Source organism: Apodemus sylvaticus, chromosome 18 (genome assembly GCF_947179515.1).
Source record: "Apodemus sylvaticus chromosome 18, mApoSyl1.1, whole genome shotgun sequence".
In the NCBI taxonomy this organism is placed as follows: domain Eukaryota; kingdom Metazoa; phylum Chordata; class Mammalia; order Rodentia; family Muridae; genus Apodemus; species Apodemus sylvaticus.
Window position 1 is genome coordinate 70264069 of NC_067489.1, and position 25383 is coordinate 70289451.

Sequence of the window (25383 nt, forward strand, 5' to 3'; positions counted from 1 at the left end):
CCTGCAGAACCCCCTCCCCACCCTGGCATAGGAAGGCCAAGAAGGGGCAGAGAGGAATCCTCGTAATCCTCCTGCCTCTGCTGAAGCTACACCCTGGAAGTGAGCGGTGACTCCTGGGGAGGCATAGCCTCACCCACGTGTGCACGCATAGGCCTCACTCAGACACAGGCTCAGTCACACAGACGCGAGCACACTCAGGACCCAGGCCTCAACACAGCTATACCAGCCTGGCGGTGGTGGCGCCCGCCTGTAATCCTAGCACTTGGGAGGCAGAGGCAGGCGGATTTCTGAGTTCGAGGCCAGCCTGGTCTACAGAGTGAGTTCCAGGACAGCCAGGGCTACACAGAGAAACCCTGTCTCAAAAAACCAAAACACAAACAAACAAACAAAAACCCCATAGCTATACCAAACCCCAGAGGCACACAGCTGTCGCCCCAGCATTCAGAAGGTGGAGACAGGCGTTCAGGGACTCAAGGCCAGTCTGAGCTACATTAACCAGCTTGAAGCCACCTGAGCCATGTAGCTGGCACTGAGCCTGTGATGCATAGCAAGTTCAAGGCCAGCTTGGGCTCACATTGGACTAAAGGCCACCTTGACCTACATAGCAAGATTGAGGCTAACCTGGGCTACATGCGAAGCTCAAAGCCAGTCTGAGCTTCATTTTGAGAACTTGTCTCAAAAACCCAAACAAACAAGTAACCACCACCACCACTAAACCCCACACAACCAGACAGACAGACAGACAGACAGATCAACACAATCCATACAATCACACATGATCTTGCAGATCCTTGTCCCTGTAGTGGAGTTTGTCTCAAGTCTCATGTCAGAGCCTGGACCCTGGACCCTGAGGGAAGCTGGGCGGGGCCAGGAGAGGGCAGGGGCGGGAGAGGGTGGGGCGGGCGCCCCAGGTCACCACTTTCTCCTTCTCCTTGGAGCAGTAGGAGGCGAAGTCCTTGGAGACGATGTCCGCATACTGGAGAAGCACATTGCTAATGGTCTGAGGACAGAGAGGGGAGAGAGGGCTGCAGCCGATATGGAGACTGCTGCACAGTGTGGGGGTGGATGTCAGGATGATTGTCTACCCCAGATGACCACGAGGACCCGAGGAGAGCCCCGCCCATGGAAGAAAGCTGCTTTCTATAGTAACTATTTATCTATCTATCTATCTATCTATCTATCTATCTATCTATCTATTTATTTATTTATTTATTGAGATTAGGTCTTGCTGTGTAGCTGAGGCTAGCCCAGCCAACCCAGAGCAAGGATTAACTACACGCTCCACCATGGCCCGTGTGCTGTCCCCCTCTGCTTCAAAGGAACCAACCACGGTATTAAGCCTCAGGTCACCAGCATGACCCGATCCCACTTGGAATCCAGATGCCAGTGTTTAATCCCAGCTGAACCCCACCCAGTGAAACAGCCAGAGCAGCAGTGCCTGCGTGGGCCCCACCCAGGAGAGTAACTCAGAGCCCACCCCGCCCAAGCCCCACCCAACCTGGGACACTCACCTGCCCCACCAACGGTGGGACTCCTTGGAGTTGATAATTGCCTTTGTTTTCTACATTTGTCTACTTTTGCTTTGTTTTATTTAACTTTTCTTTGTGTAGTGCTAGGAATGAGCCCCTGGGCCTCATACACACCAGGGAAGCCCTCCACACCCAGTCTGTCTCAGGGAGACTTTAAAATTTTAATTAATTTGTGTGTGGGGTGGGTGGATATGAGCACGTGTGGCTGTCTATGTAGGACAGATGATAGACTTGGAGGAGTCAGCTCTCTCCTTCCATTCTACGGAGTCCCGAGGATTGAACCCGGGTCTTCAGGCTTGGTGGCAAGCACGTGCACCACTGAGCCATCTCACTGACCCTCCTCAACTTCCCCCTAGACTTACCAGGAACGTGTCACTTCGCTCTTGTGGCTTTTCTTTCTGGGGTGCTGGGGATGACACCCTGGCTCATAGCTGCCCTGCTCCCCTGCTTCCTGTCCCCCGACTTCTGTACTGACTCTACCTCCAGGTCGCACCTTGGCAAAACGCCGCATGTAGTGGCCGACAATCTGGGGGTCAGGACACTCCAGCTTCTTGATGATCTCGAAGCTCTGGTTAAGCTGGGAGAAGACGTCCACTACCGAGCAAGAGAACAGGGCGTGCTCCGAGGTCTGCTGGAACTGCAGAGAGAAGGCAGCATCAGGCTAGACCCTGAGGGCCACAGGAGAGTGGAGGCCTTGGGCCGGATGGCGACCCCCGCACCCCATGATTGCTGAATGTGTGGAGGAGGTCCCCACAGCAGGACAGGACAGTGGCCACCACCACAGCCTCCTCACCCCATCCTTCTTGTCCCGTTCGAGTGCGCCGTGCAGGAAGTCGCGGGACACCTCCTCGTTCTCATCCAACCACTGGATGACGAAGGGCTCGAACCACCTGCAAAGGGGCAGATCAGCAGGGACGCCCCGTGGGCTCGCTGCCAGCTCCCCCCACCTCAGCCGCTGTCTGCTGGGCCTGGTGCTGGGATGCAGGCTTTAATCCCGGCTCTTGGCTGCGGTGACCTGGGCTCTGTCCCCGGGTCCACCTCCCAGTGGATTTGTCACTGCAGTTTGCTTAGAGTCTTTTTAATATAGTTATTTAAATACAGGGTCGATGTAGCCAGGGTACCCCCAACCTCACTAGGTACCCGACTCTGAAGAGGGAGGAGAATAAAGAGGAGGAGCAAGGAGAAGAAGGGAGGAGGGAAGAAGAGGAAGGAGGAGAAGGGAGGAGGGGGAGCTCTCAGCTTTCACAGGCCAAAATATTCTGATCATGGCTTTTGTTTCAACATGGTGGCTTCCTTCTCGCCCTGACTCTCCAAGCCATGTGAGACAGCTGCTTCTCCGGGACTGATGGGGTGCGTGGGGGCCCCACTGTTCTGAGCGTCAGGGAGCTGGGATCTGACACCCATAGGCCCCGGAATCCTCGCAGGTCTTGGTGACGTCGGGAGCTTACGCGGGGTACTCGGGCACGCGGTCCTTGAAGGTGGGCAGCTCGGTCACGTACTCGTTGTACAGCCACTTCACCTTGAAGTGCAGGTTCATGTAGTCTGCGCTCTTACACAGCCGGTGCTTGTCGTGTTCTGCCGGGAAGCACAGAGGCTCAGCCAGGAGCTGCGGGGCTTCTCCGGCGCCCCTCACCGCGGGTCCCAGACTCACCCTCCATGGCTGGCGCCCCTCACCGCGGGTCCCAGACTCACCCTCCACGGCGCCCCCACCGCGGGTCCCAGACTCACCCTCCACGGCGCCCCCACCGCGGGTCCCAGACTCACCCTCCATGGCGCCCTCTACCGCGGGTCCCAGACTCACCCTCCATGGCGCCCTCTACCGCGGGTCCCAGACTCACCCTCCATGGCGCCCCCCACCGTGGGTCCCAGACTCACCCTCCATGGCTGGCGCCCCTCACCGCGGGTCCCAGACTCACCCTCCATGGCGCCCCCCACCGTGGGTCCCAGACTCACCCTCCATGGTGCCCCCCCACCGCGGGTCCCAGACTCACCCTCCACGGCGCCCCCACCGCGGGTCCCAGACTCACCCTCCATGGTGCCCCCACCGTGGGTCCCAGACTCACCCTCCATGGCTGGCGCCCCTCACCGTGGATCCCAGACCCACCCTCCATGGCGCCCCCACCGTGGGTCCCAGACTCACCCTCCATGGTGCCCCCACCGTGGATCCCAGACCCACCCTCCATGGCGCCCCTCACCGCGGGTCCCAGACTCACCCTCCATGGCGCCCCCACCGTGGGTCCCAGACTCACCCTCCACGGCGCCCCCCACCGCAGGTCCCAGACTCACCCTCCATGGCGCCCCCCCACCGCAGGTCCCAGACTCACCCTCCATGGCGCCCCCCACCGCGGGTCCCAGACTCACCCTCCATGGCGTACTTCATGTCTTGGGCAAACAGGCTCCACATCACCTCAGCACTGATCTTCCCCACGTTGAGCTCCTGGGGAAACCTGGGAAATGGATGGTGACCTGGTGCTGGGAGGGGGTCTGGACCCTCCTGCACCTATCCACACCTGTCCATGTACACACCTGTCCACACACATCTATCCACACACACCTGTCCACACACACATCTATCCATACACACACCTATCCATGCACATCTATATACACACATCTTTCCACACACACACCTTTCCACACACACCTATATACACACAGCTATCCACACACAGCTATCCACACACACACCTATCCACACACACCTATATACACACATTTATCCACACACCTATCCACGCACACACCTATCCACACACACCTATCCACGCACACACCTATCCACACACACACCTATATACACACAACTATCCACACACACCTATCCATACACACACCTATATACACACAACTATCCACACACACCTATCCACACACACCTATCCACGCACACACCTATCCACACACACACACCTATATACACACAACTATCCACACACACCTATCCACACACACACCTATGCACACTGCCATCTTCGCTTTGATCCATCTGTGTACATACCAGGCTAATGCTACACCTAAGTAACCACGGGATGTTAGTATTTGTCTTCCCCACCCCAACTCTATGGCCCACTTTGAAGAAACTGACCAAAGGATTCCTTGAGCTGCTTTATAAACCTTTCACAGAGGCCAGGCTATAACCAGCTGCACACGTGCTTCCTCACGGCTGGGCTGCACACTGCACACTGCACACTGCACACTGCACACTGGGATTCTCTACCTCACGAGCAGCCGAGCCTACAAGTGTGCACACTGAGCTGGGCACAAGCATAGTAAACAACTACATAAAAGTTCCTTTCTAGGCTGGCAGGATGGCTCAGTGGGTAAAGACGCATGCCACCGAGCCGGAAGACAATCCCCGGAATCCGCATGGTGGGCATAGTGTGCCAACTCCCACAAGTTGTCCTGTGACCTGTGGGACATAACACCACGCCAGGAAGCTGGGTGAGGTGGAGCAGGTCGAGACCGGAGACTCGCTGTTTAGAACCATAGGCTGTCTCTTTCTGCTGTGGGGAGCCGTGAAGAAGGCCTTCGCCTACAGAGCCGCAGTCTAACCTCCTATAGAAGGCCTCTCTGTGCTCCCAGTCACAACCGCCACCAAGCCTACCTCTGCCAAGCTAAGGACAATCACCCCATGGGACAAGCCAGAATGCCCCTCCCCCACCCCACCCAAGGCCAGCCGCTGTCCCCCGCCCAAGGGCACCCAACTCCATTCTCTGCTCCTCTGCAACTCCCAGCCTGGATGTCCAAGAGTCTGAGACATCCACAGTCTGAGGACCTATCACAACCCAGGGACCCCAGAACCAGCTCCGGTCCCCCGGAGTCCAGGGCCTGCCCGGGCAGCCCTGTAGCACGGGTTAAGTGCACTTTGCTTCCCAAGCAGCTGCGCCCTGTGGTAGAGTGGATGAAGGCCTACAGACCTCCACAGCTAACTTGTGACACACATACACACAGACCCAGGTTTGATTCCCATCACCCACATGACAGCTGAAACCATCTGCAACCAAAGATCCAGGGGATCTAATATCCTTTAGGGCCTCCACAGGTACCAGGCACAAACATGGTTCACAGACACATGCAGGCACAACACCCAAACATATAATAATATTGAATATTTTATATATAAATGTAATAAATATTTAAAAGTAAAGTAAAATAAATACTAATTAAAAAACTTTCAAAGTTCATGCTCCAGTTGTAAACATGCACCACACACACACACACACACACACACACACACGATTAAACTCCTATACTAAGACTATAAATTCCACAGGTAGACCTGCGGCTCAGGCCTGTTTGCACAGCTTCTCAGAAGACCAAGGCAGAAAGACCTGAAGTTAAAGGCCAACCTGGGCTACAGAGTGAGTGTGAAGTCAGCTATGGAGACTCTAGCTCAAAATGAGCAGTAGAGAAAGCCAACCTATGGGGCCTCTATCTTACACACACACACACACACACACAGACAGACATGCACACAGACACACACAGACACACACAGACGCACACAAACACGCACACAGACACACACAGACACACACACAGACATGCACACAGACACACACAGACACACATGTACACACACACAGACACGCACACACACAAACACACACAGACACAGACACGCACACACACAGACACACACAGACACGCACACAGACACGCACACAGACATGCACACAGACACGCACACAGACATGCACACACACAGACACACACAGACACACACACAGACACACACAGACACACACACAGACATGCACACACACACACATAGACACGCACACAGACACACACACACACACAGACACACACAGACACACACACAGACATGCACAGACACACACATAGACACGCACACAGACACACACACACACACACACACACACACGAGTGACGCTTTCAGATAGGGTCACTCTGTGCCCAAGGACCCAGCACACACTTGCCAAGTCCCTCCCGTGGCCCCGGCCCGACTCACTGATTGAGGCAGGGTGTGTACGAGTTCTTATCCTCCTCGATGATAGACACGATGAGGGTGATGAGCTTCGACCAGAAATCCAGGTTCTTGACGCTGGGGCCTTGCTCCTCCGGGGGGACCTCACCCTTCTTGGCCTGAAAGGGGAGAAAGGGACAATTCATCACTGCTGAGGTGGCAGGGATGCTGCAGGCCACACTCCGTCCGGCACCACAGACGCTGCACCAAATGGACTTCCTGGTAAGACTCTCATTTCAAACAAACAAACTGAAAAAGAAGGAAAAACTGAACGAAATTCAATCTAAGCCAGGATCTTCTCTTTTCTGAAGCCCAGACTTAAGATGTAGCCTAGGCTGGCCTGGGACAGTCACCCTCGTGTCTGTGTCCTGAGGGCCAGGCTGACACAGGGATGGGCTCTTTCTTTACCATGCGGGTCTCAGGAAGCAACCACAGGTAACCAGGCTTGGTGGCAAGCCCTAGCCTGCCCTCTTACCTCTCACCAGCTTTCAATCTCTTCCTTCTTAAGATTTATTTGACTTTATGCGTATGTCTGCATGTCTGTATTAGCACCATGTGCATGTGGGTGCCAAGGAGGCCAGAGGCACTGCAGTTATAGGCGGCTGTGGGCCACCATGTGGGTGCTGGGAATCGAACCCTAGTCCTCTGAAGGAGCGGTCAGTACTCTTAACCACCGAGCTGAACTTGAACAGCCCAGACTCACTGAACCTTTCGCAAACAGAAACTTTCCGCTAATCTTAAGGCTTTAAGCCAAACTCAGAGAGCACATTCTTGACTGCCTGCTGTGTGCTTGGTGCTGAGTGCTCCATGCTGAGTGCTATGTGCTCAGTGCTGTGTGCTCAGTGCTGTATGTTCAGTGCTGAGTGTTCCATGCTGTATGCTTGGTGCTGTATGCTTGGTGCTGAGTGCACCATGCTGTGTGTTCCATGTTGAGTGCTCTGTGCTGTGTGCTCAGTGCTGTGCGCTCAGTGCTCAGTGCTCGGTGCTGAGTGTTCGATGCTGTGTGCTCCCTGCTGTGTGCTTGGTGTTGAGTGCTCCCTGCTGTGTGCTGGGTGCTGAGTGCTCCCCGCTGTGTGCTCGGTGCTGTGTGCTCCCTGCTGTGTGCTTGGTGTTGAGTGCTCCCTGCTGTGTGCTTGGTGCTGAGTGCTCCCTGCTGTGTGCTGGGTGCTGAGTGCTCCCTGCTGTGTGCTGGGTGCTGAGTGCTCCCTGCTGTGTCCTTGGTGCTGAGTGCTCCCTGCTGTGTGCTGGGTGCTGAGTGCTCCCTGCTGTGTGCTCGGTGCTGAGTGCTCCCTGCTGTGTGCTTGGTGTTGAGTGCTCCCTGCTGTGTGCTCGGTGCTGAGCGCTCCCTGCTATGTGCTCGGTGCTGTGTGCTCCCTGCTATGTGCTGGGTGCTGAGCGCTCCCTGCTATGTGCTGGGTGCTGAGTGCTCCCTGCTGTGTGCTCGGTGCTGAGTGCTCCCTGCTATGTGCTGGGTGCTGAGTGCTCCTCTGGATGGCACCAAACACTGCCTTTTCTTATTCAGATCATTCCACAGCCCTGTCCCCTGAATTCCAGGCGACAACGCGGAGGGCGTGGCTGAGCATGCGCCCCAGGGCTCCTGTGAAGGGGAAGTCGCAGCCAGGTCTCACCGGGTCCGTTTGGTACTCCCGGCCGTAGAGCTCATGGCAGTTGTTGAAGATGTACTCGTAGGTGGAGTTGAGGCACGCCTTCACGCAGTCCTTCACGACCTGGCTGGCACGCGGTGGGCTCTGCAGTTCCTGAACCTGAGAGCGGAGGGGCCGGCTGAGGAGACTGGCATGGAGTGCAGACCAGGCGAGCTGCCGTGAGCTGACCGACTGTGGGTGCCCCACAAAGCCCCTGATGTTTGTTACTGATTTGTCTTGTTATGTAGACCAGGCTTGGCCTCTGCTTCCCAGAGATGTGACACGGGTGGGTATGTGCCACCACACCTATGCAATTTTCTTGTTTTTCAACCATACATATTTTTAGCATGTGTGTGCGTGCGTGTGTGTGCACGCGTTTGTGTGCGTGTTTGTGTGTGTGTGCGCGCGCGCGCGCATGTGTTCGAGCGCGTGTGTGCATGTGTGCGCGCGAGTGTGCGTGCATGTGCGTGTGTGCGCATGCACGTGTGTGCGTGTGTGCACGTGCATGCGTGTGCGTGTGTGTGCATGTGTGCGTGTGCGTGTGCGCGTGTGTGTGTGCGGTGCATCTGCGTGTGTGTGCGTGCATGCATATGTGCGTGTATGTGCACACGTGTGTGCATGTGTGTGTGGGTGCGTGTGTGCAGTGCATCTGCGTGTGTGGTACATGCACATATGGAAGTCAGAGGACAACCTGGAGGGCCGGTTCTTCCCCCCCCACCATGTGGGTCCATTGAACTCACAGAATCAGCTTTGGTGCCAAGCATCTTTGCCCACTGTGCCCTTTGCTGCCCCACTGTGTGTTGAGGGTGCACAGTAGCAGTGGCCACAGTCACGCCGTGTGAGCACACCCACCTTCATCCGGAAGAACGTGATGCTGGTGAGCAGGTCCACCGTGGACTTGAGGTCCTGCAGCCTCTCGGGGCTGCTGGCCGGGAAGTTGTTCTGTTGGCAGCAAGCAGGTAATGAGAGACTGGGGTCAGTGCCACATGGTGGACTGGTGGGCATGTGACGGTCCTCCGGACAGCACGTGGGGCTGCCGATGAGAGGATGCAGGGCATGGGCAGGCTGTGCTGGGTCCCCGGGCCCTCTCTCTGGGTGACAGGGGAACAAGCGGCAGCAGAGTCAGACCCCGCCTCTCACCCGGCACATGGACAGGTCGATCCGCAGGGAGTTGTGTAGCTGGTCCAGGAGTTTCACGAAGCGCTCTTTCTAAGTGGAAGATGGGGTGGGTCTGGTGAGGTCACTGAGTGTAGACTACTGAGCTCCCTGACCGCTAAACATCACTGCCCAACCACACTCCATTTCTTTCTACCTTTTTGACACAAGGTCTCTGTAGCCCAGGCTGGCCAGGACCAGATCCTCCTGCCTCAGCCTCCTGGGAGCTGAGGTGACAGGCGTGTATATCACCATGCCTGTTTTACGTGTGGTGCTGAAGGAACCCGGACCTCATCTATCCAGACCTCTGAACTTCAAATGCTCTACCCATTCTTTGGGGTGGAGGGGGGAAGTAACGCAGTTGTCTTTTGAGATAGGGTTTCTCTGTGTAGTCCTTGGTATCCTAGAACTGTAGAGCAGGCTAACCCTGAACTCAAAGCTCCACCTGCCTCTGCCTCCTGAGTGCTGAGGTTAAAGGCGTGAACCGCCAACACCTGGACACTCCTACCCACTCATAATGTCTGATTCCATTCTACAGATGGGCAAACTGAGGCTCTGAGCCAGGGAGACACTGAGGCGGAGGCACACGAGGTGCTACTGTGGACCAAGGAAGTCTGTTCAACCCTGAGACTGACCCCGAAATTGGAGGCGGCGAAGCGGTCGGAGGCAGACACGTTGGTGGAGGCGGTGGTGTGTGCGTAGTAGGCGTTGATGTTGGCGAGCAGGGTGCTCATGACGGCGGGCACCCCAGGGCACATGTACTTGGAGGAGAGGCAGGCGAAGTGGCTGGTGGGTGGAAGCGGGAAGCACTGGGTCTGAGAACCAAGACTGTGTCCCCAGAACTCCAAGACACCACCTGGTAGTCAGGCCCTCATCCTGCGCCCCTTTCCCTCCGGCTCGGTCCTCTGAGTGTCCATGTAGGGCCTGTGGCCTTTCTCCCATGTTTTTGAATTGAAGTTTTTGAGATAGGGTCTCATGTAGCCCAAGATGGTCTCAAATCCATTATGTAGCCAAGGATGGTCCTGAGTTCCAGATCCTTTGGCCTGACGTCAGCATTCAGGCTGTGTGCCCCTCCCCCCACGCCCGCCTAGAGTTGCGGCTTTTCTCTACCTTTTGGTTCTCTGGCCCCTACCTCCCAATAGAGGTATCCTGATAATCTCCTGGGAATGTGGCACACCCCCTTCCCGCTTCCCCCAAGGCACCCGCCCACCGCTGTGCCCTCACATCATGGCTCCGCCCACCTGCTGTGCCCTCATGTCATGGCTCCGCCCACCGCTGTGCCCTCAGGTCATGGCTCCGCCCACCCGCTGTGCCCTCACGTCATGGCTCCGCCCACCGCTGTGCTCTCACGTCATGGCTTGGTAGATAGACTCAACGCCATAGCGCATGGCAAACTCATCCACGATCTCCTGCGCCGTCTCATCATAGTAAACCTTCCAGGCGTCATCACCCTTGGCATCGGGAATCTTCACCACGCCGTTGTTCTGCACGTCCGTCACAAAGTGGAACAGGTTCTGTCCCGGGGACACATGGCATTGGGAACGGAGAAGAAGCCGATCTCGACATCCTCCACAGCACCCAGGCTCCACCTCCACTGATCCTGCTCCTTAGCCACACCCCCACCCACCCACCATCGGAGTCCCCCACAAATCTTATCCATTTCCTGTATTCCCATTTGTCCATCTGTCCACCTATCAATCTGTCTTCCCATCCATCATCCACTTTTCCAAGTATTCAACTACCCACAAGTCCACCCCAGACCATTCAACATTCGGTGGACCCTCTGTCATCCGCCCGGTCTCTCAGCCATGCCAGATCGCTCCCTAACTTGGTCGATCTGATTATTTATTCCTCCAGTTAGTAATCCGTACATGGAGTCACACCCCTCTGAGAAGCTCCACTGGGGACAGATTTCTCTGCGGAAGGCCAGGCAGGAGCAGGAGAGCTCAGCACTGGAGCCCGGCTACGAGTGCAGCCAAAAGACCTGGCCTGGAGGCCCACGAGAAGGGTCCCTGGAGTCAGGCCTGGATGCAGGAGTAGTGGTTCCTCAGGCAGAGGGGACCACTGAGTAAGGAACAGCACAGTGTGTGCAGGAGGAAGGGCGTGGCCGTGAAGGAGCCAGCGCGTGCTTCCTGGCCCTCTTGGGCTCACCTCATGCAGACAGGTGTACTGGACATGGTAGGGCGCCACCTTCTCCTCCCCTTTGATCTCCACACTGATGTGCAGCCGAATGGCCCCCGACACGGCCGACTTGTCTGTTCTCTTGTCTGTGGGTTATGAGGGAGGACATGGAGGGGTCTCAGGGCAGCCTCCCTGACCCCCAGGGTCTCTCTCGCTGCGTACCGCAGGGGTACATCCTCCTGTGACGTCAAGGCTCCCTGAGACCTGCCCTCACTCACCCAGATTATACCACACATCCATCTCGCCACTAAGTGTCCGCACCTCGATGATCGTCTGCCCTAGGAAGTCGTCAGACTCCCTCTTAAACCTTTGTTTCACGCGGGATTTGATGTCGTCATCTTCATCCCAGACGCGAACCTTGATCCGGTCAGAGGAGTTGTGACATTCACTGTGTAGGAGTCAGACCGAAGGGCAGGCATCGGGCAGCTGCCCTGAGTCCTGTCTCAGAGGCCCCTAGGAGCTAACCCAGAAGCAAGGCTACTTCGGAACTGGGAACCCAGTCAGGTACTCACAAGTGGAAATTCTCTTCCCACACTGGGTTGAGGTTCCCGTAGATGGTTTTTGTCCTTTTCTTGGTCTTCCCAACCTGGACGGTGACATAAGGGTCACTGGATCCTGTCTTGTCCTTGGCCTGCAAGCCCTGGGCGCAGACCACTGAAAGACACACCACACAAATGTGCTTTCAAGATGGGGACTGCCAGAAGCCGACAGCAGCACATGCCCCAGGGGACCTGTGACAGGGGCCAGCCCAGCCAGCCTCGCCCCAGGGGACCTGTGACAGGGGCCAGCCCAGCCAGCCTCGCCCCAGAGGACCTGTGACACGGGCCAGCCCAGCCAGCCTCGCCCCAGGGGACCTGTGACACGGGCCAGCCCAGCCAGCCTCGCCCCAGGGGACCTGTGACAGGGGCCAGCCCAGCCAGCCTCGCCCCAGGGGACCTGTGACACGGGCCAGCCCAGCCAGCCTTGCTAGAGAGCCGCCACAGGGCTCCAAAGCTGACGCATCGACACTTCCCACGTATCCATCTACCCATCTGTCTCTCAATCCACCCATCCGCACAAGAATTCCTGCAGCCACCCAACTTTCTATCCACCCATCCATCTACCCATTTGCCATCCACTCATCCATCCATCCACCCCTCTCCTGTTTCCCACCTATCCTGCCATCCTGCCACCTACCCAGCTATCCATGCAAGCCTTCATCCACTCATCCATCCACCCACTCACCCACCGTCCATTCACCCACTCCCCTCTCCTGTTGTCCACCTACCCATTCACTGACACACTAGCTGTGCACCTGAGCCCCTACTCGTTCACCCCCACCCTTCCACCCATCTATCTATTGTCATCCATCCATCCAGTCATCCTCCCTCATGTCCAAGCCTCAGATCCCATCCATCCATCCATCTATCCATCCATCTGTCGACCCACTCACCCATCTATCCATCCACCCACCCACTCACCCATCTATTTCCACCCACCCACTCACCCATCTATCCATCCACCCACCCACTCACCCATCTATCCATCTACCCACCCACTCACCCATCTATCCATCCATCCACCCATCTATCCATCTATCCATCCACCCACCCACTCACCCATCTATCCACCCACCCACTCACCCATCTATCTATCCATCCACCCATCTATCCATCTATCCATCCACCCACCCACTCACCCATCTATCCATCCACCTACCCACTCACCCATCTATCCATCCACCCACCCACTCACCCATCTATCCATCCATCCACCCATCTATCCATCTATCTATCCACCCACCCACTCACCCATCTATCCATCCACCCACCCACTCACCCATCTATCTATCCATCCACCCATCTATCCATCTATCCATCCACCCACCCACTCACCCATCTATCCATCCACCTACCCACTCACCCATCTATCCATCCACCCACCCACTCACCCATCTATCCATCCACCCACCCACCCATCTATCCATCTATCCATCCACCTACCCACTCACCCATCTATCCATCCACCCACCCACTCACCCATCTATCCACCCACTCACCCACTCACCCATCTATCCATCCACCCACTCACCCATCTATCCATCCATCCACCCATCTATATATCTATCCATCCATCCACCCACTCACCCATCTATCCATCCACCCACTCACCCATCTACCCATCCATCAATCCACCCACTCACCCATTCATCCATCCACCCAGCCACCCACCCACTCACCCATTCATCCACCTACCCACTCACCCATCTACCCACGTATGTACCATGGGACCGCTCTTGCATGCATGTTAGAAGCGGCTCCCCTGAGGTCCGCCTCAAGCTGCAGCCCTTCCTTGGTTCCAAACAACCCTCGGGTCTCCCGCCCCCCCCCCCCGCTGTCTGCGCACGCGCACCCGTGATGCTAATCTTGGCAGACCACTTGGATGTGCCGTCCAGCACGCTCTGTTTGACAGCCTTCATCTGTTGTGTGTGTGCGCTCTTGGTGACCGCGAAGACCTCCTGGATAAGCTCGAAGATCTCAGGCTTGTTGCGCTCGCGGATCTTCATGCGGTCCTTCAGCACCATGATGATGTTCTGCGTGCGGTCCTCAGCGCCGTGCTTCGAACTCTTCTCAGCCGCCCCTGCAGCGCGCATGCGCCTGGCCTTGGTGTCCAGCCGCTAGCCTCCAACCCCCAACCCAGGCGGGTCACCCAAGCGCCCTACTCCAGGCCCTCTGGTTGGCCACGCCCACGAAGTGCTCACCTGGAATCTCCCCTCCCCCACCAGACCCCAGCCCGGCCCCTTGAGACTGCAGCCTCTGCCTCCCCAGCTCCTCTCCGTTCCTGCAGCCCCGTGGCTTGTCCCAGCTCATAAAATTCTCAACATTCCCAATGCTGTGGCCCCTTAAGACAGTTCCTCATGTTGTGGTGACAATCAATTATTTGGTTGCTACTTCACAACTGCAATTTTGCTACTGTTACGAATCATAATGTAAATATGCGCGATATCTGACACGCAATCTCCAAATGGGTCGCGCCCCGCAAGTTGAGAACCGCTTCGCAGAAACCCTGAGGCGCTCGTCCCTAAACTAAGTCCCGCCCACATAACCACGCCTGTTGCCTTGCCCCGGGGCTCGCTGTACCAGTAGCATCCCCATTTCACACCTAGAGGAGCCCTGTGGTATCGCAGCCTGCGATTAAGGGCTTTGCCACGCCCTCAATTCGTCAAACAGTCTATCCACGTCCCCTCAGCTCTTTCAGCAAGCCGAGCACCAGCTCAGCCCTCCCGGCCTGGCTCACTCCAGCCTGGTTCATCCCCTCCCGTCTGGGCCCTACCTACCTCGTGGTGCAGGCGGTCTAGCTAACCCTGGCCACGCCCACCCGTCTCAGCCCCGCCCCTCACCGACTGGCCCCGCCCCTTACGCTGCAGGCAGTCCGCGTTGAGCAGGTCTTGGCACTTCTCGTGGCACTTAACGCCGCACTCGGTGCAGCGCATGCCCTGCCGCGCGATGCCCCACAGCAGCCCCTCGCACTCGTAGCAGTAGGTGGGCGTGGTGGCCGTCCACACCTCGAAGTTGTGCGGCGTGGTGCAGGAGATGGGGTAGATTAAGGCTTGCAGGGTCTTCTTGTAAACGTGATTTTTCTACGGCGGATCAAGGGCCATAAGGGACGCGGGCGTCTCGGACACCCTAGCTCCTCCCCTCCCCGCTCCTCCCCCGCTTCCAGAGCCCCCCACTCACCAGCTCTTCATTGTTCAACGTGCTGGAGGCCAAGGCCGAGGTGATGCCCGCCTTCCGCGACTGGACCAATGACTGCGGTAAGAAGGCTGCTAGTGAGTGCAGGCCACACAAGGGAAGTCGCAGTACCTGGACTGGGGGGCTGGGTCAGAAAGAAGCCTGGGGGGGGCGAATTTCCCACACCCCTAGGGTGGGACTAGGGAGACAGCCGTTGAGCAAACCTCTCAGCTGGGCCACGGTGAATCAAGGTAGTTCCGAGATGCGAACACCTGTTCTTCCCACCCATGAACCTTAGCACACACACAGGGGTGAAAGATCCCCCCAACAAGTGTGTCTGGGGAGAGACCCCCCAAACACCGTCACTCACCATAGCCTGAGGTCCAGGATGCATGAGGGTGGAAATGAGGGTGTGTTAGTCTCAGGGACTGTGGGCAGTCCCCAGCCTCAGGGCCGCGCTGGGCAGCTGCACACTGCTCCCAGCAGCCCCACTCAGGGTGGGAGCGTGGAGCTGCTCACCAGGTCGCTCACGAGGGGAATGGGCTTCCGCTTCCTGATGTCTGGCATGCTGTCAATGATGATAAGGCCGCCACCAGGACTGCAAGACACACAGGACACTGAGGGCCAGACCCGTGCCCCGCCCTGTATCCATCACTAGAGATGCAGGCAGGGCCCCGGCCTCCCCAGGGCCTCACAGGCTTGCGCGCTGGCCACGGCCTTGGAGTGTGCCTTTATTTGGACCTCAGGCTCTCATGTGGGCAAGCTGGCATAGACTAGTCCCCTTGACAAGAGAAAGCAAAAAGCAAAAACAAAAAAAGCCCGAGGCAGGCGAGGGTGCCCATTCCTCTAGTCACGACTTTAAAGGCAGAGGCAGGCGTATCTCTGTGAGTTCAAGGCCAGCCTGGTCTACAGAGTGAGTTAGTTCTAGGACAGTCAGGGCTACACAGAGAAACCCTGTCTCAAAAATAAATAACTAAATAAATAGATAGATAGATAGATAGATAGATAACAATAAACTATGTTCTCCTATCAATATGGAATCCTTTTGACACTCCAGCCCCTGTCTAAGCAACAGGTGTGAACCAGCCTTGCTTTCTGGTTTTAAAATGTCCCCTTAACCAGATACTCTGCTCACCCGCCTTTGAACCATAGAGACTTGGACATCTCTCCTTCTCCTCGGGCCTGCAGGACAGACAGAAAACAGACACACTGGTCACCCCTCTGTCTCCCACGTGGGTGAGGAATCAGGAAAGCCAGGTCCTACATATCCCTGTGTGTATAACCCTGGGCTTTCTGGACCTGAGCCTCTAAAACAGACTGCAAGAGACGGAGAGGCCCTCAGCCAAGCAAACATCTCTGTCAGTCCTGGACACTTGTCATCATTCCCCCTTCAGTCTCTCTCTCTCTCTTTCTGTCTGTCTGTCTGTCTCTCTGTCTGTCTCTGTCTCTCTGTCTCTGTCTCTGTCTCTCTCTCTCCCCCTGACCAGGTCTTGCTACATAAATCCCTGCTGACCTTGACCTGCAATCCTCCTGCCTCAGCCTCTAAAATGCTGGGATGACTGCCCTGTGTCATCACATCCAGCTAAACACCTCTAATTTTTTTTATTGTTTCATTTATTTACATTCCAAATGTTGTCCCCTTCCCTGTCTCCCCTCCAAGAGTTCTTTGCACCATCCCCCCACCCATTTGTCCCTGAAAGGGTGCTTCCTATACCATCCCTAAGCATCCCTAACTTAAATCTTTATTATGATTGTTTTTATGTGTATGGACATTTTGTCGGCATTTGTATCTGTGCATTGTGTGTGCTCCAGGTGCCCACAGATGCCCACAGGAAGAGGATGTTGGCTCCTTCGGATCTGGAGTCACAGACAGTTCTGAGCATGTGGGTGCTGGGAAGACACCTGAGTCTTCTGTAAGAGCAGCCGGTTCTCTTAACTGCTGAGCCATTTCTGCAGGCCCAGAAATCCTATTCTTAAATGGACAAGGATTCTGGTTTGGAATGTCTGTAGTGTGACATTGACAATCTAAGTGGTCTGCTTCCTGGTGCTCCTGCCCAGTTGGATGGCCACCTGGACATCAGCACAGCTCTGTGCACAGCAGGATTAAGAGGCCTTCAGAAGACTTGCTGCGATCTCCAACTTCACCCTGTCACTTCCTGCAGGTGGTGAGGACCTCTCTGCCAAACGCCGGTTCTTACACTGACCTATATGCTCTCTGTCTTTACCTATGAGATTGATCCTTACGTGGGTGGCTTTTCTAGTCTCAGGCCTCCAATTCTGGTTGCTAAGTCCAGCTTCCACAGAGCCAGCATGCGGAGCCAGAGCATCCGAATAGGGCCCGGAGAGCTGAAGTGGGTCTGTGTGTTTGTGGGTGGGTGTGGTCTTTGGGGTGTGGTGGGCGTGGCCTGCTGGCTGTGGTTAGGTGGTGACCGTGGGCTTATTGGGTAGGATGGTGAATATGAAGTTGTTGAGGAGGGAAGGGTGTTGGTGTGGTCTTGCTGGTGCACGGGCTGGTGGGCAGGTCTTGGTGGGCGTGCACCCCGTGGCGGACAAGCCTCCCTGGTGACCGTAGACAGGTGTGGACATGGGCTGTCTGTGCCACTCACCTCCTGCAGCTGCATGCGCACCTTGTTGAAGGCTCGCAACCAGTTGGCTTTGGCCCTGGACATGGCATCCTGGCCTTCCTGGCCCTCCTCATCCTCTTGAGATCTAAGCCGGGGAAGGCAGGCAGAGGCTCAGAAGGGCTCTCCGGGATCCCGGCCTCCCGCTCCAGCTCTGCCCACACAACTGCTGCTCTCAGAGGCCCACAGAGCTCCCTGCCCCGGATCCTCCAGATACCTCTCCTCAGACTTGGGGGGCTCGACTTCCTGTGCACGCTCCACAGCTGCCTTCTCTTCAGGTGTGGCTGCTTTGGGGAGGCCTTTGGCCGCGTCAGAGGCCTCTGTGGGCACAGCTGGGACCTTTTCGTCCTTCTGCGACACGGCCGCTGGGAGGCTGATACGCTTGAACTCTCTGGGCTCAGTCACAGTGGTGTCCTCCTGCTGGGCGTAGCTGGCCAGGTCATCAGGCACCTCCTCTTCCTCCTCCAACTCCTCCTCCTCCAACTCCTCCTCCTCCAACTCCTCCTCCTCTTCCAACTCCTCCTCCTCCTCCTCGGGCAGCTCCTCATCTTCCAGGTCCTCCAGGTCCTCCAAATCCTCATCATCCTGGTCCCAGCGGGGTGAGTCCTTGTGGTAGCTCACAGAGCTGTGACAGGAGTGATAAGAGTCGCGGTCCCTGTCGTCGTCCAGCTCCGAGCCCTGCAGGCTGTGCTCATCTGGGTCGAAGTCCTCGCTCAGCTGTGAGCTGCCCTGGCTCAGCTCCCCGGAAGAGGCATAACGGCTGCTACCTGTGGGGCTGTGGAGAAATGGTCAGACCTTGGCCACGCCACCATCCCACACACACACACACACACACCATCACCCACACAACACACTTCGTGTTCAGCGAAGCCAGAGGGCCTACTGTGTGCTCAGTCCTGCTCAAGAGACCAGGAGCAAGGCTGCCTCGCCCAGGCCCGCAAGCAGCATGAAGTGCGTGCCTACTGTGTGCACGATGCTGGAACATGAACCACACATGTGCGCATCACGGACTGAGCGCCTGCCGGGGCCCCGTCCCTTTCTGCTCCAGGAACACAGGCTCACCTATCAGACACATGTATGCTTATCACGGACGAGGCAGCCAGTGCGCATGTGTTCCTGCTCCGACATTAGGAACACGGGCACAGGAGCCAGGCACTTACCGAGTCCCTGCTGGGCACATGCTGCTGTCCAGGCCCCGAGGAGGGGCTGGTGGAGCCCACCGGGCCTTGCTGTGCTGGTACAGCTTCAGACCTCGGCACGTCGCAGCCCGTGCGCCGCTCCTTTCTCCCTGAAGCCCCCCGACACGCTGCCGTGTCCAGCCATCTATTATAAGTTCCTAATGCTCGACCTAGATTATTCCAGACATAACCTGTCCTTGCCCATAGCCAAACCACCTTGTCTTGTCAGTTTGGATGTCAGCCGGGGCGGTGTGCACACGTACTCCTCCTAGTGGTAAGGTTTTGAACTGCACGGCAGGGCTGAGCCGGCTGAGGGAGCTGACCAGCGCTGCATTCCACCACCCCAGCTTACTAAGGGCAGGCTTGGCTGTACCAAGGGTCTTCCCTACTGGTTTCCACAGGCTGGGTCTGAATCCATTCCAGTGAGCCCCCTGGCCCCTCAGCTCCCTGCCAGGGTCCCTGATCCTTCATGGAAGCCCTCACCTTTGACGGGGAGATCCCAGCACCATGTTACAGAAAGCCCTCCATGATGTCCCTGCCCCAACTGACCCCACAGCAGGTCCTGGTCCACTCATGCCCTTTATAGATGACCAGCTAGCACTGGCCGCCATAGGCAACATGGTGATCAGGGGAGCTGTCTCAGCACACAGACTCTGCCCGAGTCACTGCTGCTCCTTAGACCTGTAGAGCCCCCCGCAGCCAAGCTGAGGGGGCTTGCACGCTGTCCCACCATCTGTCCTTCCCAGAGATTGCCCCAGACGCCACCAGTGGCACCTGAGAGTACTTGCAGCTTGGTTGGCACAGGGCCTGAGCAGCCTGTGGGAAGCCTGGGCTCCCATCCCTGGCATGGGGGACAGGAGTGGCACTGTCATTACTACAGTCGGCAGACGGAAGTGGGAAGCCCTTGGAGTCAGAACATTTAAAAGGGGGGCTGGCACACAGGACAAGAGGTGGCAGATAGGCCTTGTTTGTTTTTGTTTTTGTTTGAGACAGGGGCTTGTGTAGCCCAGGCTAGCCCACAACTCCCTACATAACTAGAAATGGCTCTAGATGCTACAAGAACTAGCATAGGTCTCAGTGGGTGTAAAGGCTTGCCACCAAGCCTGGTGACCTGAGTTCAAAGCTACAAAGCGGGGGTGGGGGTGGCGGTGGGGGTGGGCTGGGGAGCCAACAAGTTGTTGTCTGATTCCGTAACACACGATATAACACAGAACCCCCAAACAGAATACATGCAATTTTAAAATGGAAATGGAAATGTTTTGTGAGATGAACCAGTGCGTTCCCGCCCACTCCCTGGCCCCACCTGAGCGCCCGCGGCTCGGAGAACTCCTCATAGCTGTGCATGGAGTCGCTGTAGGACTCCCGGGAGCCCAGCGGCGGCGGCCGCACGGAGTACTGGTGCACGGAGGCGTTGGGCTGCGAAGTCGTGTAGTAGGGCGGTGGGATGCTGTTGCTGGTCTCGCTTCTATAGTCACTGTCCCGGTCATCCACCGCACTGTCGGGGTCGTCATCTGCAGAGAAGAGGAGAGGGGAAGGGTAAAGGCTGGAGAGCACACAGTGGGTCTTAGCCAACCTCCGTCTGGGGCGTCTTCATCCTCTGCTACCACAGTGTTGACAGAGGCTCTAGCAGCAGGACAGAAGGAAGCTTCCAGTGTGCCAGCTGTGCGGCCTGGGAGGACGGGGACCCAGCTGTGCGGCCTGGGAGGACGGTGACCCAGCTGTGCGGTCTGGGACCGTCTGGGGTAAGGACAGTGCTGTGAAGGGGACTCCGGGCTCACCGAGCCGCTCGCGCTTATATCCTAGCGGAGCGCGCCCTCTGGCGGCCCCTGAACAAACGTCAGGCAGGAATGTTTGCTGGTTCACTGCAGCCCCGACTAGAGAGATGGACCACTTGGCTACCTGGTGTTTGTCTTTGGCTAAAGCTACATACAGGAGAGACACCTCAGCTGGAGTCTCTGCTTTATACCAACTGTTTATAAAATTATCACATTATTCAGGACGTGGTGGCGCATGCCTTTAATCCTAGCACTTGGGAGTCAGAGGCAGGTAGATATCTATGAGTTTGAGGCCAGCCTATCTACACAGTAAATTCCAGAACAGCCAGGGCTACACAGAGAAACCCTGCCTCAAACAATCATATACACGTATGCACTGTAGAGGCACATGTGACACATCATGTGTGCGGAAGCCAGAGAACTACTGCAGGTGTCGCTCTCACCTGCGCCTGCAGCAGGGGATGCGGGGGGCGAGACCGAACTCAGACTGAGCTCCTACATGGGGTTTTGGCCAATCTGCCCACCACTTTGGTTTTGAGAGAATCATCTTCTTTGGGCTCCACTAGCAACACCGTCAGGCAGCCCGAGGCTTTAGTCTGGGGATCTGTTTTGCACAGCTGGCACTGGAGCGGAGCCCTCATGTCTGTGGGGCTGGCTTAGCAAACTGGGGTGCCCTCAAGGACGTGGTCCTGGCTGCTGTTGATGACCAGGCCCCACTCTCGTGCATCGGTGTGACATGGGGCCACTTCTACAGTGGTGACAGGGGCACAGAGGCAGGGCTGTGGGGGTGAAGTCACATATGGGGCCTCGGGGTCCCTGAGAGCTTCTTACTTACTCTGGTCTCCCCAGCCAAAGTAATTCCAGTTGCCTAGGAGGGAACAGGCACAGTGAGCCTCACCTGTCCTCCTCCCCCCGCCCCGCCCTGCCCCCACCCCTGCCCCTGCAAGGCAGGCAGGCTTCTGACTGTCCCCAAGGGCAGCTCCTTTCCAAGTCCCCATCCTATGTCCAGCATAGGAATTTTAAAAAGCAAAATAAAACACAAACCACCAAACCAACCAACCAACCCACCCCCCCAGGGGCTGGGCCTCCCCTCCTCTCAGTCCGAGGATCTGAGATGGACCACACTGGGCTGTGAGCTACTTCGGTGACAGACAGGAACAGTGCACTAGCTCAGCAGTAGCTCGCCGCTGCTCAGAAGCCTGAGGCAGGGGGATGGCTGGAGCCCAGGAGTTCTGGCCAGGCTGGGTCACATAGGAGTCAAAGGGTCCCTAAGACAGTGGTGGCTGATGTAGTGGGATGGGTCCCTCAGCCCTGGACTCCATGCCTGGCTTGGCCCTGACTGTCACTTTCTCCGGTCATCCAGGCAGCTGCTGGGACACAGCATGGCAGGAATTGCACACCAGACCTGGCTGTTGGACCGAGCAGAAGGGGAGTGGGCGGAGCAGAGGAGGAGTGGGCGGAGCAGAGGGGGAGTGGGCGGAGCAGAGGGGCAGTGGGCAGAGCAGAGGGGCAGTAGGCAGAGCAGAGGGGGAGTGGGCGGAGCAGAGGGGCAGTGGGCAGAGCAGAGGGGAGTGGGCAGAGCAGAGGGGGAGAGGGAGGAGCAGAGGAGTGGGCGGAGCAGAGGGGGAGTGGGCGGGGCAGAGGGGGGAATGGATGGGACAGAGGGGGAGTGGGCAGAGCAGAGGGGCAGTGGGCGGAGTAGAGGGGGAGTGGGAGGAGCGGAGGGGGAATGGGCGGAGTGGAGGGGAGTGGGCAGAGCAGAGGGGGCAGTGGGCGGAGCAGAGGGGCAGTGGGAGGAGCAGAGGGGGAATGGGCGGAGCGGAGGGGGAATGGGAGGAGCAGAGGGGGGAATGGGCAGAGCGGAGGGGGAAATGGGAGGAGCAGAGGGGGAATGGGCAGAGCGGAGGGGAAATGGGAGGAGCAGAGGGGGAATGGGCAGAGCGGAGGGAGAGTGGATGGAGCAGAGGGGAGCTGGCGGGAGCACTCACAGCACTGGCTGCTGGGCACCGGCAGCGGCTTGTCCTGCTGGTCCTGGAAGGAGTACTGAGGAGGGAACGGCGTGTCAGGGACAGGCTCAGCCTGGTAAACCCACTGCACCTGACTTTGTGCAGCCATGGAGCAGGACAGAGACAGAGAAGGCGAACAAAGAGGAGCAGCCAGGCAACCCTTTACTGTGTCCCTCCTTCCCCCACCCCTCAAGAACACCGCCTGTGGCTGAGCTGTGGGCTGGGATACTCTGAGCACAGAACGGAAAGGCTGGGCCGGCAGGGGAGATGGGCATTTCATGTCTCCACGCGCCCCTGGAGAGGTTGGGTCGGGAAGCTGGCCTGGTGGAGACTCACCTCGTCCTGGTCTCGCATGGCATTCAGCTGCTCCAGCTTCTTGGCCCAGTAGCGGGCCTCCTCCTCAGGGATATCTACAAGCAGAGCCTCCATGTCCCAGGCTCTGAGGACCCGGTCCAGTGATGTGGGGAGCTCCCCGGGGAACCCCAGGAACGGATGGAGGAGGGGCAGGAAGCCAGGAGCTCCAGGAGAGATTGTGAGGCTCCCGAAGGCGATGGCCTCCCCATCTCAGTCCCCAAATGGGCACTGTGACCTTGGGTCTGGCCACACACCCTGGGACTCACCCAAGGGAAGTTCAAAATGAGCGTCCAGGAGGATGCGATGGAAGGTGGGGTCTTTGGTCCCACAGATCTCACTGTCCGCCATGATGGCCTGCGAGTCGAGTGTGAGCCATTCTCCGGGACCCTCCTGGGCACGGGTGAGGCGGGACAGAGGTCAGGGCCCCAACGCTGGCTGCACACCAGCATTCTTGAGGTAGCCTCCTCAACCTGCTCCCCCTCACCTGACAGCAAAGGTTAGACCCCACTTCCCAGGTGACACATTTTACAGTTGTAGCCCCCGTGCCTGGTTACCCTCAGGAAGCTGCTCAGGAGTGAGGCCCCCGCCCTGCTCAGGAGAACAAGCACTGTGAGCAGACAGAGCCTTCTCCCTCAGTTTCTCTACTACTCAGACGATGGCAATCTTCCACGGGGAATACTGGCTGCTCCGTTGGGGCCCAGGCCGCCATCACACCGGGCCACTGAGAGCATCCTGGGTCCCCTTCAAGCTGCTTCTGGCTCAGTGGGGCTGTGTGGGGCTGCATGGCTGCTGTGTGGGGCTGGTGGGGCTGTGTGACTGCTGCGTGGGGCTGCGTGACTGCTGTGTGGGGCTGCATGGGGCTGCGTGACTGCTGTGTGGGGCTGGTGGGGCTGTGTGACTGCTGCGTGGGGCTGCGTGACTGCTGTGTGGGGCTGTGTGGGGCTGCGTGACTGCTGTGTGGGGCTGGTGGGGCTGTGTGACTGCTGCGTGGGGCTGCGTGACTGCTGTGTGGGGCTGCATGGGGCTGCGTGACTGCTGTGTGGGGCTGGTGGGGCTGCGTGACTGCTGTGTGGGGCTGCGTGGCTGCTGTGTGGGGCTGCGTGACTGCTGTGTGGGGCTGCATGGGGCTGCGTGGCTGCTGTGTGGGTCTGCGTGGGTCTGCGTTTGCTTCCTTCCTTCAGTTATTTAGGGATTAAATAACAAGCGCGCGCTGTGCTGGTGCCTTGTCAAAGCCTGGACCACCCGGGGTGCCGCTGGTCCCCAGGAGCCCCCCCCCCCCCCCCCCGTCACCAGCCTGGCTTCTGGGGAGCCCAGTCTCCTGTGGGTCCCAGAGGTCTGTGGGTCCTGGGAAGACACCCCAGGACCCACAGGGCCAGGACAGAGCGGGTTTGGCCCTTAAGTGACAATGCATCCCTGGTGGAATTCTCTGGTGACTGCTTTAAATCTGCTAGGTGAGAGCCCTAACTGAGCACTTGCGTGGGCTGGGGAGCAAGTCTTTCTTTTTCTTTTTTTAAAGATTCATTTATTTATTATATGTAAGTACACTGTGGCTGTCTTCAGACACCCCAGAAATGGGCATCAGATCTCATTAAGGATGGTTGTAAACCATCATATGGTTGCTGGGATTTGAACTCAGGACTTTTGGAAGAGCAGTCAGTGCTCTTAACGCTGAGCCATCTCTCCGGCCTGAGTCTCACTTTCTAGACAACAAGCCCCTGGGTCTCTGCCAGGCCCTCTTCTCCGCCTGTCACTCACCTCATTGGATTGGCGGATGGTCCGCAGCGGGATCCACACGGTACCCACCATCGTGTCCCAGATGAGACCCTTGTTCCACACCTCCACTGTCAGGCCCAGGTCTAGGCGGTTGATCTCACTGTGTGCACAGCACAGGGGAATGGGAAGGAGAGAAGACAGGCTCAGAGAGGTCGGTGCACTGGCCTGAAGACACACAGCATACTGCAGTAGGAGCCAGCCCTGGAGGAGCCAATGCCAAGAAAGGCAACGCAACTGGTTCATTCTCTGGAGGGGAAACTGAGGCCTCAGGAAAGAACATGTAGCTCAGACTACCATGGGCAGCCAGAGCTGCATCTGTCAGAGAAGGACTGGGAACAGAAGGTAGCATCTCAGCCTCCATCTTCCTGGCCCTTTGTGGGGTCATGGGGCACGGGAGGCGGGGCCTGGCAGGCTGAGATCAGGCTTTCTCCGGTGAGCATGGCGACGGGCGAGCGGTGTGGGGGTTGT

The 25383-nt window shown here is 57.5% G+C and overlaps 1 protein-coding gene across 1 annotated transcript in view; it reads right to left on the reverse strand.

Moving 5' to 3' along the window:
- Unc13a (unc-13 homolog A) overlaps positions 1–25383 on the reverse strand; it is a 39945-nt gene that overhangs the window by 13258 nt on the left and 1304 nt on the right. Inside the window, exons 3-29 of the mRNA XM_052162147.1 lie at positions 24898–25015; positions 23409–23532; positions 23125–23198; positions 22771–22825; positions 21618–21650; positions 20311–20518; positions 18047–18604; positions 17815–17917; positions 16344–16390; positions 15728–15806; positions 15215–15286; positions 14898–15117; positions 13890–14117; positions 12011–12152; positions 11717–11886; positions 11469–11584; positions 10668–10831; positions 9953–10103; positions 9303–9371; positions 9015–9104; positions 8148–8282; positions 6505–6638; positions 3891–3976; positions 2978–3104; positions 2323–2419; positions 2023–2166; positions 917–1000 (exon numbers count right to left, since the gene is read on the reverse strand). Coding sequence (XP_052018107.1) covers positions 917–1000; positions 2023–2166; positions 2323–2419; positions 2978–3104; positions 3891–3976; positions 6505–6638; positions 8148–8282; positions 9015–9104; positions 9303–9371; positions 9953–10103; positions 10668–10831; positions 11469–11584; positions 11717–11886; positions 12011–12152; positions 13890–14117; positions 14898–15117; positions 15215–15286; positions 15728–15806; positions 16344–16390; positions 17815–17917; positions 18047–18604; positions 20311–20518; positions 21618–21650; positions 22771–22825; positions 23125–23198; positions 23409–23532; positions 24898–25015 — 3628 coding nt within the window. The remainder of the gene's footprint in view (positions 1–916; positions 1001–2022; positions 2167–2322; positions 2420–2977; positions 3105–3890; positions 3977–6504; positions 6639–8147; positions 8283–9014; positions 9105–9302; positions 9372–9952; positions 10104–10667; positions 10832–11468; positions 11585–11716; positions 11887–12010; positions 12153–13889; positions 14118–14897; positions 15118–15214; positions 15287–15727; positions 15807–16343; positions 16391–17814; positions 17918–18046; positions 18605–20310; positions 20519–21617; positions 21651–22770; positions 22826–23124; positions 23199–23408; positions 23533–24897; positions 25016–25383) is intronic.